This window comes from Oculina patagonica, chromosome 2, assembly GCF_052425735.1.
Source record: "Oculina patagonica isolate OP01 chromosome 2, crgOcupat, whole genome shotgun sequence".
Taxonomy (NCBI): Eukaryota; Metazoa; Cnidaria; class Anthozoa; order Scleractinia; family Oculinidae; genus Oculina; species Oculina patagonica.
Genome location: NC_135759.1, coordinates 3,239,579 through 3,254,697, shown reverse-complemented (window position 1 = coordinate 3,254,697; position 15,119 = coordinate 3,239,579). Strand labels below are relative to the sequence as shown.

Here is a 15,119-nt window from a genome sequence, read left to right as displayed (position 1 = left end):
TGAAAATTAAAGTTATCTAGGAACTTAATGTTCGATTTTTGCCAAAATACACTATAATGATCAAATATGACCAAATTTTAATTTTTTACCCATCACTTAGTCACAAAGGTTACCATAGCAACGATTGACGTTTTCTTTTGTTCTCAAACAAGCTTGATTTTCTCGAAATCTAGATTGACTCTTGGTATTCATTTTTTGATATGTATAAGTTTAGTAGATTGAATAACTGTTGACGAAATTTTAGAAAAATCTGTAAGAGCATTTTCAAGTAAATCAATTGTTTCGTATTATTTGAGCACAGTTACTCTCACTGAAATATAAATACTTACACCATCAAAGACCATTAACTAAAAGCGAAAGACTTTTTGCTTTAATTTGTTAAAATATATCGACTGCCGATTGTAGGAAATTATAAGAAAATACCAAAACTTCATTCTTGATTTACTCCAAAACGCTCTTACAGATTTTCCTAAAATTTTGTGTACAGGTAGTCAATCTACTATACTTGAACATATCAAAAAATGAATACCAAGAGTCAATCTAGATTTCGAGAAAATCAAGCTTGTTTGAGAACAAAAGAAAACGTCAATGGTTGCTATGGTAACCTTTGTGACAAAGTGACGGGTAAAAAATTAAAATTTGGTCATATTTGATCATTATGGTGTATTTTGGCAAAAATCGAACATTGGCTTCCTAGATGATTTTAATTTTCAAAACAACCACCCTTCGGCTAAAAAACTACATCGAGCCTCCTTAAGTCGTCTTTCAATTCTGTGATTAAATACAGCTTTGAAAGATGGAGGATAACGCGGTAAAGTTTGAGTTTCTGACAAAACGAAATATCCAGTTGCAGGAGGGTCTGAATGGGGGTACCTCGATAACACTAAACACTTAATTTTTTGGGTCTGTAACATGAAACAGTTAAATTTTAGGCAATTTAACACTAACAGTAAAAAATTCACTGTAACAGTAAATTTTATCCAGATATTATTTTGTTTAGTATATGAAGAAGTTTTCTGCCATTTTTTCGACGATTTCCGATCATTTCGGAAGATTCCGAAGACTATCGAATATTCCCGAAGATTTTCGAAGACTACCGAAGATGTCCGAAGACTACAGAATATCTCCGAGGAGAAATCCGAAAATTTTCTCTAAGTCCGTGAGTGATTTTATCCAATTTTCAAGAGCAGAAAGAATTTACAATGCTAAAACTTTTCACGAAAAAACCCTCAAAACACTTAACAGTATTTTCTCCGGAAACAGTAAACATTAAAACATTGGCCAATTTAACAGCAAAAGTAAATATTTTGGGCAAATAACACTAAACACTAAACCCCATTCAGACCCTCTTGTAGTGGAGTAAAAATGTAAGATTCTGTTGATGACATTTGTTGATTCGTAATTACATCTGAACAACCACGACAAATCCAAATAAAACAATGCACCTGTGAAAGCAAACACAATCATTTTAGACATTTAGTTGTAAAATCAAACCCTTCTCTTAAGAACGAAGAAGAAAAAAATCACGAACGAACGGAAAAAGTTTGCAAAATACAAAACGTCAAGTAACAGAGAGCTCTGTCCTCTCGCAGAAACTGTTCACAGTCTAATCCGTACAAGGATTTTAAAATATTTGTAAAAAAAGGTTACGTTTGGTTGCAGTCATATCGTACCGGCAATCGGCTGAGAAATGATTGCTGTTTTGATTTGTTATTGTGCACTGAGCCACCCTATATAAATTCGTCTAATTGTTCAAAAGAACAAGCGAGGCAGACACACTAAAATAGCCCGACAAAATATGTTTTATTTTCATCATCATCATCATCATATCTCGTCGCGCTAGTAGCCGCATAAGGCCGTATGTTTTATTTACGTTTATTAATGTTTTTTTTTTATTTACGAGTAAAAAAAAAATAATAATAATGTTTTATTTTTCTCGTATCTTATTAATATTTCTGCTTCTTTCTAAAACAGCCATATCCTCATTCACGAAAAAATCGAGTCATTACTGATAAAAATAGTTACCGGTAACTATTTTGCTGCAGAAGTACCGGGTGATAAAGTGAAATCAAACAAGAGAGGATATCCTCTCTTGAATCAAAATATAAACTAAAGAAGTTGTCTGTTGAAACGTCCCTAGCATAACTTTGAAAACACTAACAGCACTAAAAAATAGGGCCCCAATGGGTCCATGTGTTTTGCTGCTAGAGCAAAGTCTTAGGGAACATGTTGATGAAAGACAAGTGAGTCGAGATTGAAATCCAACGTCTTTTATTGTCTGTCACTTGTGTGCAGGTTAATAATTGCACTATATTGTAGTCACTTTGTGTTAATTCAATCCTGATAATTTTACTGATCAATGTTATGTTGAAATCAAAGACAGCAAACATAATTTAATTACTAGTAAGTTAACGTAATGTCTGACATGATTGTCTCTTTGATAAAAAACAGTAACTCTTAACATTATAAAAAAATCTCAATGAACTCAATGTGATTCTTTTAGTGGCGTTATCTCACTGGTTACCGTTAGTTGTATTTGGAATCATTGTCACAATGGTAGCGTTTTAACAACAACGAAAAAGACAGAATCTATTGACCTTATAAGAACTCAATGTGATATATTTATTAGTGACAAGACAGTGGTTCTTTAACCACTTTCACCCAAATTAAACACTGGAACAACTAACTCTTAACAAACTTGTTGTGTCACCCTGAGTTAAATATGCAAAATTCATAAATTATAAATAATTGCACGCGCACCGGCGTACAACAACAGAAAGACGGCGTTGAACGTAACGCAAAGTTCATTTTGAAAGCGAAAGTTTACAAATAATTATTATCATTCGTCAGTCATCCCTTCACGCATGAACACTCGTCGAATTTCAGTGTCTTCACAACAAGATCGGAAGATCGATAAGGACCAATTTTTGATTCTGCGAAAGTTCGTTTTCTTAAAGTTTTAGAAATTTGTGAAGTTGGAGGATTCACTGAGGACTGCGTAGCCGAAGATGCAGTGGCTCGCTGGACATCAAATTCTATTTTTCACGGCGTTAAATTAATCTTCACTGACAAAATAAACATGTGGCGCCAGCGCGTCTGGCAGTCAAAAATTCATTTTTCAAAAAACTTTCCCTTTCCAGCTATTTTAGCGGGGCTTATACTATAGTACCTACCTGTCAGTCGTAGAAAAGCTGAAATTTAAGGATGAACTGTTTATTAAATGAAGACCGTATTATTTTTTAATAACTAGTAAACAAACTGGTCGCCACGCATTTAAACACGAACTGACGAATGTTGCATCTGATGCAGTGAATCTGGTGAATGAGAACTTCCTTTAATATTTCTTTGTTTTCGACGGTGTGCACCACTGAATAAGTTTCTTTCCCATTGTGATGTTACTAGTATTAATTCGTTTCTAGCTGTCTTTTATATAGCTCGAATACAGCTACAATTAGCGGTGCAGCCTACCACCAGCTGTCTTTGCGTGACAAGTTACACGTTCATACATTTTATTTTAAAATATGAAGTTCAGAGTTAATACAGTACTAGTATGCTGTAGACAGTGTAGACAAGGTGAGGGTAAGTTTATTTTCAAAGCGAAAGTTTACAAACTGTGCACTAACCGGTCCTTTGGAGAAAATATTTATGACCTTCGGCGAGGTTCCAAGTCTTCGCTCTTTTCGTAAATGATGAAAACTGCAGAATAATTTTCTCATAAAACTGGAGTGGTCGCGCCACAGTTTGTTTTCTTTCCCAATGCGATATACTTTTAAATCGGTTTTCTGTTTTCCAACGTGTCCAACGTGGTTTGCGTTCGAATACTTTGGCCCGTAACTTCGAATGCGATCAGCGCTACGGTTCATTGGTTTCGATTTTGTTTGTTCATGGATTTGATTGACATCGGTAGTTCAGATTTCTCCTCTGTTACGGCACTTACACCTTACGTACCTTACGGCACAAACTTCAGCTCTCAATGTGTTTTGCTTGCAGCCATTGCGGCTGCAGCAAAACACAAAAACCTCTAAAGAACCACAAACATTTAAATACTTCTCCATGTTTTATGTTATTGTGGTGAGATTATTAGCAAGAAGCAGGGTAAATTAGAATGACGTTCGCTGCTCCAATGAAAATTAGAAGCTATTAGAGCAATAAAACCACAGCAAATAATAACAGAAAATTTGATGTTTCTTCAGGAGGGCTGAAAAGATCCCGCAGGTGTTCCGAAAATATACTTCAATAACACAAAACAACTCGTCCACTCAAATCTTGCACTTCAAACTAATTACGGCAAAGAGGTTTCCTTGGTTCATTAGCAGATGAAAAGTGTTATCTTTTAATCATCAAAATATGGCAAGGGGGTAGGAAAACCACAATAATTAGAACTCTTTTTCGTGTAGTAACCCCGCCATTGTATTTAATGAGGGTAATTGTTTGCGTTATAAGCAAAGAAACACCTCAAACGCGAGTGATTAACGCGTTTTTGCTGATAAAATCGAAACTGCTCGGCCTAAATTATACTATGGCGGAAAAGGTAATATCCTAGCTTTCACCTTGAATATTTTATCTTTATTCTTTATCAAAATTTCATATATATCTTTTAACGTTATTTCACAGCTTTATCTTGCCCTACCGTACTTTTCCGCGATAGGTGTCTTAAAAAGTTTTGAAAATCATACTCAATGATCCTAGCGCCGGAGATAAAAACACGACCATTGAGCTTAAAAAAATATACGTCAAATACCATATTGTTTATCTTTTTAGATTACAACGAATTCTAGTTCTCTCACTGGCAACGTATCTTTAATCTGGGTTATTCTGTATCCAAAATATTTCAAGTAGTAAAGATAGAGTAAAAATATTTCTACTTAACCGCGAAAACTACACTTCGCACTTTTTCGAAAGCGAGTTTCGGATGTAATTATCGCCGATTTGGGTGATCAACCAATGCAAATGCTTCATCCTTTAATCTCTTTTTTCTTGCCTCGTCTACAAACAGGAAATTGCCCGATCGGAAGTTAGCAGTTTGGTCTCCTCCAAAAAGACATATCGCGACTTTCAAGAGCGTATGATCCATTGGATGAACGAGAACTATGGGCGAATACTCGATTTGTTTCGGCGATTTGACTCGGACAACAGTGGCAAGCTTTCATACGAAGAGTTTGCTGATGGCATGAGAGATTTAGGTAAGCCAGTTTAATGCCGATATAAACTTGTCGATATAAAATCGAATTTGAATGGGTTAATTCAAAAACAAACTTAACTGTAGAATTTAAACGGATTTTAAGTATTTCTACAACCTATCAACGCATTACACTAATCGAAAACTAATTGCATAGCAACAAAATTTTCCGATTGTTCCTCTTTGAAAATAACATAAACAAATCATTCTTTCAGCACGAAATTGTCGATATTATTTGTGGTCGTTATTTGTGTTTTAATATTATTGAGTTATCATAAATACAACCCGACTAAATTTTGAATATATATCGGAAGAATCTACTCTTCTGTTTTTACATAATTGTTTCAGACTCTTTCATTTCTTACATTTCTTCGTTATTTGATCTTTAAATACAGTGCATGAATAAGAAAATGTTTTTAACATAAGTCATGGTAAACAAGAGTGATAAAATGGAATCAAATCCCTCAAAAGGGAAGTAAAACACCCAGATCCTTTGAGATCAAACTTTAATTTTTTTTTAAATGCAAAGTAGTTTGCGAGTTTTTGTTCCACATTTTTTATTTATTTATTTTCTTCTGACGAAGATGGTATCACAAAGGTTGCTTGGCTACAAGGCAAATAAAAACCCTTGAATTTTAGGGGCATCAAGGAAAGAAATGTATTGGAATCAAGCAACCGGTGATCGTGCCCAGTTTTACCCAATTATTTTAATTCAACATCAACTAATAACAAAATTTATGATAGAGGCAGGAATTTTAAACGTATATAAACGTTTACTTTTGTGTTTTAAGAAAAAAAATCGCAACCTCGTTCCCAGGGCGCTTTTCCCTTCAAATTTGTCTTCGTCCTATTTACATAAGATTTTCCTTTGATTGCGCAATATGTTCTTCAAGAGAAGGATAAGCCGTGTTATGGAGCTCGCAGCAACTTCGTGCTTAGGAATTTTCAGGCGTTGAAATTCAAGATGGCAGACGCGACGAGGTCGAGCTCGCAGTAGAAAGCGCGACCCTTTGGGTAGCAGGCGCATCCTCTTCGCGCCTGTCTCGCGCGACTCTCGCGCTTGTTACCAGTTTGCGCGCGATTGCCAAGAGCCAGGAACTCCCGTTAATGCCCCTCCAATTCGACCTATCTTGTACTAAACCGTATCTAAATAACCTTTTGAAGGAGCTCCTGCTACTCAAGTGGAAATTATTCTTATGGCCATGGCCCTAGACTCAGACGGAGACAAAGAAATCGATTACCGCGAGTTTAAAAAACTTCGCCATCGGTATAAACTGAAGGAGCCCATCAAGAAAGCCGCTGACCTCGTAGACTACGAAGAACCAATTGCTCAACTGCTGCCCTGCCCCAACTGCAACGTGGGACTGTGGGAACCTGTCGTTGAAGATATTTCGGGGTAAGAATATATAGTTCAGACAACTGGTTAAATTTAAGTAAGGGGAGGGGGTCCGTAGAATTTATTTTCTTTCGATGAAGAACAAAAAGGAACGACTAAGTGGTTTACCAATTACCAGTGCGGAGAGAAAATCATACCGGGCTAAAACTCTACCTTAGCGTAGACCTGGGAGAAGTTAAAATAACACATTTTCGTAGCCTTAATTGAACTTTCCTTAACTTTTACAAACCTCAGATCTTTGGCAAAACCTAACTAACTTGAATATAGCACACATTGTTGTAAACATCTTATCGTTATGTATATATTTTTTTGTAATTTAAGATATGTACTTTTTATCTTGAGAACAAGGAAGGAAGGTCTTCGGAAGCCTCAAAACCTGCAATTTTGTGTCCAAGTTTTCTCCGCCGATAAAGAATTTCAGGAAATAATTCGCGCGGAACAAACTTGGTGTACTCTTTTGTGCTATGACAAGAGCGAAATTTTTAAGCGTCCTTCTCAAAATGACATTTTTATTCACATTTTTATTCTCTTACTAGCCATTATATTAACTTCTAGCAGTTTTTGAAATCGAAAATTTCGTTCTTGTCATAGCACATACGTACAAAAGAGGTTATGATTTATCACTAATTATTAAATTCGGTGCGCTGTTCTAGCTGAAAACTTGGACACAAAATCGCATTATCTGTAGTTAAACATTTAAGAGCTTGTAACATCACAGTTAACGGTCATCTCTCAGTAAAAGGACAATCATGATGTAATTCCATCATACCCTAATATCTTTGATAAATTTTAGAGAAATCGATGTTTAAAATGTAGCGAATTAAAGCTTTACAAGATAGCAACCCGTCGAGAAATTTGGCTAATGAATATATTAACAAGCAAGGGTCCTGCGCGACCTTAAGGCCGCGGGGGACACCTTAGGCTCATCATTATGCATTCATTTAAAGTGTATGCACGAAGTACAACGACTGACATCGACAACTTTACGAGATATTTATGACTGGACAAAAATATGGGCGCGTGCGCGTGATTTGAAAAAAATCCCTGTTTCTTTAATAAATTATTTTAACCAATTTAAAACAACACTTGGCGATATACGTTCATATAGATTGTAGTAAGTCTTTTCTCCAACTCAGAGTAATTACAAAAATATTCGGCATAAACAATCGTGTCCTTTTTAAAAACGCATTGTTTTCACCATAAAAGCGTGGAATATAATTACCATAATTACATCTCTCCTTGGCAAAATGATCGTATTTAGGTCGGGACACCTTCGGAAATCTCAAAGTTTGGACTTTTCCGACAATTTTGTGGCAGAGAATACAGCACGGATACAGAACTTCATGGCTTGCCACTGCATATAGGTAAACTATGAATACTGTAGTGTGTCATAACAGAAGCGGAATTTTAAAAGAGTGCTTTTAGAAAGAGGTAGAAGACATTAAATTCAAATTTGCGCACTTAAACCGCCATAACTTGCTGGCAAACTTTAAATTAAAAAATCCGCTTCTGTTATGACACTCTAGAGGTATTGACTGATTAGCTTTTGACAAGATCACGATGTGCTGTCTCCTAATCGTTCCGCAAACTCTGCCACAAAATCATGTTTTTCCCAATTTGGCACTAACGAGGCTATAACATCGCCGTTAAATGCAACCTACCAAATAAAAGATAACATTCACAATCTTTTATCATTTCTTTATGTCTCTGTAAAATTTGAGCTTAATCGCACCCATAACAGCTGAGAAATAAACGTTTTAAAAGATGCAGGTCAAGCAAAATTTCCCTTCATGAATTTATTCATGCTGTAGGTATCCCCCGCGACCTTAAGGTCGCGGGGGACACCTTAGGCTCATCATTATGCATTTATTTAAAGCGTATGCACGAAGTTCAACGACTGACATCGAGAACTTTACGACGAGATATTTGCATAAAAAATACGAGCACGCGCGCGTGATTTGATGTGTTTGCGTCTGGAATTGTTTGTCTCTTTGAAAACGCATTGTTCTCATCATAAAAGCGTGGAATATAATTACCATAATTACCATTTTGAAACCGTTTTTTGATCGGGACATCTTCGGAAATCTCAAAGTTTGGACTTTTCCGACAATTTTGTGGCAGAGAATTTAGCGCGGATATAGAACTTCATGAGCTGCCACTGCAGAGAGGTAAACTAGGAATACTGTAGTGTGTCATAACAGAGGCGGAATTTTAAAAGAGCGCTTTTAGAAAGAGGTAGAAGGCATTCAATTAAAATTTGCGCATTTAAACCGCCATAACTTGCTGGAAAACTTTAAATTAAAAAATCCGCTTCTGTTATGACACTCTAGAGATATTGACTGATTAGTTTTTGACAAGATCACAGTGTGCTGTCTCCTACTCGTTCTACAAACTCTGCCACGAAATCAAGTTCTTCCCAATTTGGCAGTATCGTGGCTATAACATCGCCGTAGGTACAATCTACCAAATAAAAGATGACATACATAATCTTTTAACATTTCTTTATGTCTCTGTAAAATTTGAGCTTAATCGCATTCATAACAGCCGAGGAATAAGCGTTTTAAAAGATGCAGGTCAAGCAAAATTTCGCTTCATGAATTTATTCATGCTGTATATATCCCCCGCGACCTTAAGATCTAACAAGATTCGTTGCCTCGTTTTCAGGTACATTCTGCTGAGCTTGCGCAGTATCTGCTTCCAGGACGTCACTACAATTTCTGGACACATTGATGTCCAGGTCCCCTCGAACATCTCCATATATGGAATAACGCTGATTGTGAAGCGAGAACTGGGACCGTGTACCTTAAACATAAGAATTTATCAATCAAAAGAGAGAGAAAACCAGGAAATGGAGTCTAGTATGAAATTGAAGGATTTTGGATTTCTTGGCACTTTGCCTCCAGACGACCCTGAGCAAGTGACTTTGTTTTATGATTATGATTACCCTCTGTTGGACTGCCCGCTTCTTATGGCAAACTTTTCTGTTTGAAATGACAGTGAAATCCGCTATAGCGGGCGTGAGGTAACTCGCCACGCGCGAATCATCTGTTCATCAGCGCGCGACTCCTCGCTGCCTCCCTTTTATCCCGTACGTGGACAACAACCAAAGCTGACGTTGAAGTTTATGCTACTACACACGTGACGATTTTTAACGAACATTGTTGCGCCCGAGTTACTTCATGTTGCGTTGAAACAAAGTTGTGGTAACAATGTTGTTTAAGCTATCGTAACGTTTTAACCAGGGAGGGTTCTGCAGAAGGGTTAGTCAAAAACAGTTGGGGCTGACTCTGTATAATACACTTCGTATAAAAAGAACCAAGCGTCTAATCTGGTTTTGTGTCTTTCACAACGCGTACGTTAACAGAACATTTTGTGCACGACCTGTGTCATTCCACCGAAGAAATATTCGCATTCAATAAAACCACGTTTATCATCAAAATGTTCCCTCCTCGTAGTATTTGTACAGAATTTTTAATTTAAAGTCCGATTATAAAAATGTGCGGATTGATGGCATAAGGCGAACGTTTATAATCCTCATTCATGTTTCGATTTGGGTGAACTCAGACAACAAAATTAACTGATCCGCCATCAAAGCATTCTTGATTCGTCACGAACCCGAAAAGGTTTCCTTTTGTGTGAATGGGGTGTTAGTAGCGTTTTGAGGGAAAAGCAAGCTCTACGATTCATTTATGAGAGCATTATAACCTCCTACAAAACTGTTATCACACGGACGGGAATGTCCCAAAGCTGTCCGTTTTAAGGGGACTGTATCGAAAGTTATCACGCACACGGCCTTTATTTGGAAGCTACCGGTTTGCAAAAAGAACCAAGAAAAATCACAGACAGGTTTCTATAGCCTGCAATCGCTTTTTACGAAACCAATTTAATTAATCCAGGAATGGTCAATTTTAAACAAATTAGCCCAACGGATCGAATTAGATTAAGAAATGTTAGTTCTTGAGATTGGTAGGGAAGTGAACCTGTAGAAAAACCCTGCGTGCAAGGTGAGAAACTCAGCACATAAATGGCTCCCAGCCGGAATCGAGTTCGGACCACATCAATGGAAGGCGACTGAGCTATCCTTGCTTTCACTGATCCTTGTTACTTACAGTACCATTAAAACGGTCAAGCGTCTCGACGAACCACCATTTTCACAGACTAGCCTTCAAAGAAATACATGGCAGTATACCGTACATCAAGACACCATTCGTCAGTTGACTACATATTCTCATCACCTCTCAGTTTCAAAGAACAATAAAACTGTTAGGAGAGATTAGGCAGTGAACACCTTTGTGTAGCCTACGAACGACCGCCGGAAATACGTCTTCGGTCCCTGTGTCACGCCAATGACACAGGGATCATGTTAGCAACCGAAAACTTGAAAATAAAAAAAACTTCGTGCTAACTCAGATTAAAATTGAATTGCTTTATTTCTACGAAAGAAGTCGCAATTTATATTATTTGAAATATCGTCATTGTCCTCTGTTTTTTGTTCTATTGTTTAAATAAGTCATGCTCTCGTCCAGCGAAAACGAGGAGACACTTCGTTATGTGGTACATGTACATGCGGGCTGTGTCTTCCTCCACAAAATCTACGGCGTCTTCGTGACGTCCTTAGCAATGCGGGCAGACTGGGATCCAGCCTTGTCGCACAGATTGTAGACTGGTAGAGGACTGCGTGGCAGTAGCACAATTCGTCACGTTGTAACAGCCACGTTAAATATTCTAACGCTATGATCCAATGCACAGCTTGCTAATTGCAAACAAGTACTGTTGTAAGGGTCTCTTGTCCGTCTCCATCGCAACCGTCGCACGGTGAGCACGTGACAGATCCTGCACGTGTAAATCATGTGATGTAAGGAAAAACTCCATTGAAGGAAAAGCAGTTTTTGAAAATATTAAAGTGCAACTAAATATTATCTTCCCCTCAAGCCTCTGCCTTAAGCCTAAATCGATGAATCTAAGTATGTTAAATGAGGGGGGGGGGGGGGAGAGACATAAGAGACATAGGCTAAGGATGCAGAATAGTTTTCAAAAACAAACAAGTGGATTTCAATTAAACTATTTTTTAAAAAGCGAAAAGGATACGATTGGTCCAAAGCATGAAGAAGATTCCATTGGTTGCTTGTACTCGTGTTTCCATTTACACCCCAGGAATATAGAAAAATGCAACCTGATTCAGTACCAACAGCAAGAATGTATCTAATGAACAGGTAAAAAGAAGACAACATTAGCCAGACATGACACTGTTAGAATGTACTGACAAAGACTAATTACAGTGGAACCCCGCTTAATACGGACATCCGCTTTAATATTACGGACAGTTTTGCTTGTCCCAAAAAAAAGCTGATACATTTTCTCCTGCATTAACTCGCTTACACCTGCTTTTAGTGTTACGCGCATAGCGGCCTTCTATCGACATCTATTATTCGACTGCTAAAAAAACAAGACGGATGGAAATCCGCCAATCACAGTCCACAAGCATGAAACCAACACCGGTATGCATCGGTTTTGATGGGCTCATTTCAAACAGCATGGCGATCAGAAAACCCACTCATTCGTTTTCTGATACTACTCAACTCGTGCATAAAAATCGTACTTTACATGAGTAATATATATTTCTGGTCAGAATTTCAATCAGACAATAAGGACTTATCATCGAAGCTTTGCATCCGAGGGTCTGTGTGATCATTCAACCCAATATACCGATTACCAGGCCCCCGGGTTTGCCTGACGGCTTCGACCGATTGCGTGACAATTTCGTCTACGGTGCGGTTAATCTGTGTTTTTCGGGCGTATTCACTGATCAATCGCCATGGCCAGTATCGCTGACACTCAATGGGATTTCTTCTGTTCCAACGTTGTTCACCACTGGTCCGGTTCGTGGACGTTCTGGAATGCTGACACACGCCAAGTTAGAGACAAGTTTCATGGTTCTCGATTGTTTGAAGCTCTCGACGAAGCCAAAACCATAATCAAACATCAAATTCGATTTCAAAACGAAGATGGCGAGGAAATCTCACGCCCTGGACAAGAAGGCCCATGGGAAGTTCTCAAGCAAGACACTGATGATCAAGGAGTTTGCCATCCAGCTCACAGAGATGCAAGGGCTGTTTTACATTCCAACGGCGGAGGTGTCTGGACAAGAACGCATGTCCTAAGAGACCAGGATGTACGTCCATTTGCTGCTGAAATGTTCCTGATGCGAGGAGAATTTCGCTGTAGTGTGATTGTTGCTTACGATGAATCGAAACAACTTCGTCGGTTTGGGACAATCCGAGAGAAAAAGTTGAACACCCAAGATGAAATGTGGTCTTCAAGTACAGCACTGCAAAATGGCCTGCACCTTTCAAAATCAGACGAGGATTTTATTGGCGTCGAGAAAACCTTGGACAAGAATCTTCAGCTAAGTGTTGTCTCCGATTGCAAATGGGACAAGGAGTTTTGGGCCAATGGTACAAAAGAAGTTGATGCTAAGGCAGACACTCTGTTATTTCTTCCCGACAATATTTGTTTGTCTTGCCCAAGTAAGCTATCGAGCAATTCCTTCAGCCTGCGGTCCTGCGTGTTGTTTACGTTAGGGGGACAAAGAGAGCTTCAAGAATTGACCGTGACCTTTGTTGATGGCTGCTTACACTCAGTAAAACAAGGACTTTATCACTCTTTATGAGGACGCTAACTAAAATCGTGTAAAGGGAAACTGGCCAGAAGAAATTTGGTGCTATACAAGTGCGTTTTTTTATTTTAGGTTCAGTTCGATTCAGTATTGTAACTTGAACTCTGAAGGGAAACGAAAAACAGTTCGAGTTAGCTGGGGTTCGAGTTACCGGGGTCGATTGAATATTCCATGTTAATATATTGATAGTTTTTCTGATTTTTCGACCCTTCAGACACTACAGTACACAGTACAATACAAATTAGACTTATCTCGTCAGAAATTGTAACACGATTATGTATCTTATGATAATACAGTACTGTGAATGTATGTATGACTCATAAGATCGGAAAATGACTCTCAAATACGTGATCTGTCCGTTGCACTAATTAAAAAAAAGTTGCTGTAGTGTTTGTTTTAGTGTTTAAATCCGATTACATGTAAGAAAGGTCATGATCCTGTTTCCTCCACAAGTAAATATGGAGTAAATATTAAATATTATTTTAGTAAATAATTACGATGGTAAATTTTAAGCTCGGTGATAAATAATGAAGATGAATTTTTTCAACAATGACACGAGCATGGGCCAAAAAAATTCTGAGCCCCCGACGGGAATCGAACCCATAGCCTCCCAGATACCGGTTGGGCGCTCTAACCAACTGAGCTACGAGAGATTCGTGATGAGCTGGGCCATTTACTTGGTTGATATGTGACACGCGTCCTGCATACTGCTAGGATCAGTAATGTCAAAATCATCAAGTGTGTAGTAAATAATAAAGATGAGTGGTAATTTTTAAGCTCGGTATTAATAATGAAGACGAATTTTTCAACAATGATACGAGCACGGGACAAAGAAAAATTCACTGCTCACCACGAGTCTCTCGTAGAGCCCCCAACCGGTATCTGGGAGGCCATGGCTTGGATTCCCGTCGGGGAATCATAATTTTTCTTTTTCCCCGGCATGCTCGTGTCATTGTTGAAAAAATTCATCTTCATCTCTATTTTTGTTTCATATAACCAGCACTCATTCTTGCGCCTTCTTTATTTCACACAAATTACTCAGCTCTCAATTATAATCCTTATACCCATTTATTTTGATCAAGCAGCTCGAGGCTTTTGGTCTCTGGGGAGCTGATCATAGAGTATCGTCAGCTTAGTAAAGTGTGCTCTTTGTTGAAGATATTTTAAGTAATAAAAATCCTTTTATTACATTGTTTAACTATGAAGAATGTCGTATTTTTGCAGTTTTTGTTTTATCGGCCGTGAAAATTTTGTGTTAAACATGTAAACATATATGTATTATACTGGTATTCAAAGGTCTGTCAATCTCTATTTTGTCATTTACCGTTAACTAATATTAAACACCATATTTTGCAAAACATCTGATTCGAAGAGAGCTCTAAACGGAACGCATTGCATGCAGAAGCGATGACGTTTCCCAAGGGGGTCATTAATGATTTTCAGTCATTTTACTGCAACTAATCTCTCCGTCCCATAGAAAGTTGACTCACTGTATCTTTCTGAGAAGAACTACAGTCTTTATGAACTTTGACAAGCCAAAAGCAAAGTACTTTTCATTCTTTGTTTATCATCCAAACAATAATACCATTTGACCTACACGAACAGGGTACAAGTCTTAATCTGGATCCTCACCTGGAATTATTTGTCAGAACTGGCGCAATATCGACAGCCGTCGCCGGTTCACCAACATCTAATGGACTGGAAGCCGCTTGCCAGTCGTCCTTAGTAGGATCTTTGTTGCCCCACATAATAACCTACAGTGAATAGTAGGCCATTAAAAGTCATTATAATCATCAACTACAACAACAAAACACGCACTGTAAAAGAAGAGGTTAGGGTTGAGGGTTGAGGGGCGGGGGGGGGGGAGG

At 38.0% G+C, this 15,119-nt stretch overlaps 2 protein-coding genes across 7 annotated transcripts in view; one reads left to right on the top strand and one right to left on the bottom strand.

Annotated features, from left to right (window-relative positions):
- The first annotated feature begins 4,459 nt into the window (after positions 1 to 4,459).
- LOC144641708 (uncharacterized) lies at positions 4,460 to 9,890 on the top strand. The gene is made up of 4 exons (XM_078500741.1): positions 4,460 to 4,531; positions 4,997 to 5,183; positions 6,344 to 6,575; positions 9,240 to 9,890. Exons 1-4 carry the CDS (start codon positions 4,520 to 4,522, stop codon positions 9,562 to 9,564), a joined length of 756 nt encoding a protein of 251 aa, XP_078356867.1. The 5' UTR covers positions 4,460 to 4,519; the 3' UTR covers positions 9,565 to 9,890.
- Positions 9,891 to 10,981: 1,091 nt separating this feature from the next.
- Positions 10,982 to 15,119, bottom strand: part of LOC144642646 (elongator complex protein 2-like) — a 28,012-nt gene continuing 23,874 nt past the window's right edge. For all 6 annotated transcript variants that reach the window (XM_078501666.1, XM_078501668.1, XM_078501669.1 and 3 more), the window contains 3 exons: positions 14,884 to 15,005; positions 11,664 to 11,777; positions 10,982 to 11,408 (listed from right to left, as the gene is read on the bottom strand). In XM_078501666.1, the coding sequence (XP_078357792.1) occupies positions 11,273 to 11,408; positions 11,664 to 11,777; positions 14,884 to 15,005 (372 nt within the window). In that variant the 3' untranslated portion in view covers positions 10,982 to 11,272. The remainder of the gene's footprint in view (positions 11,409 to 11,663; positions 11,778 to 14,883; positions 15,006 to 15,119) is intronic.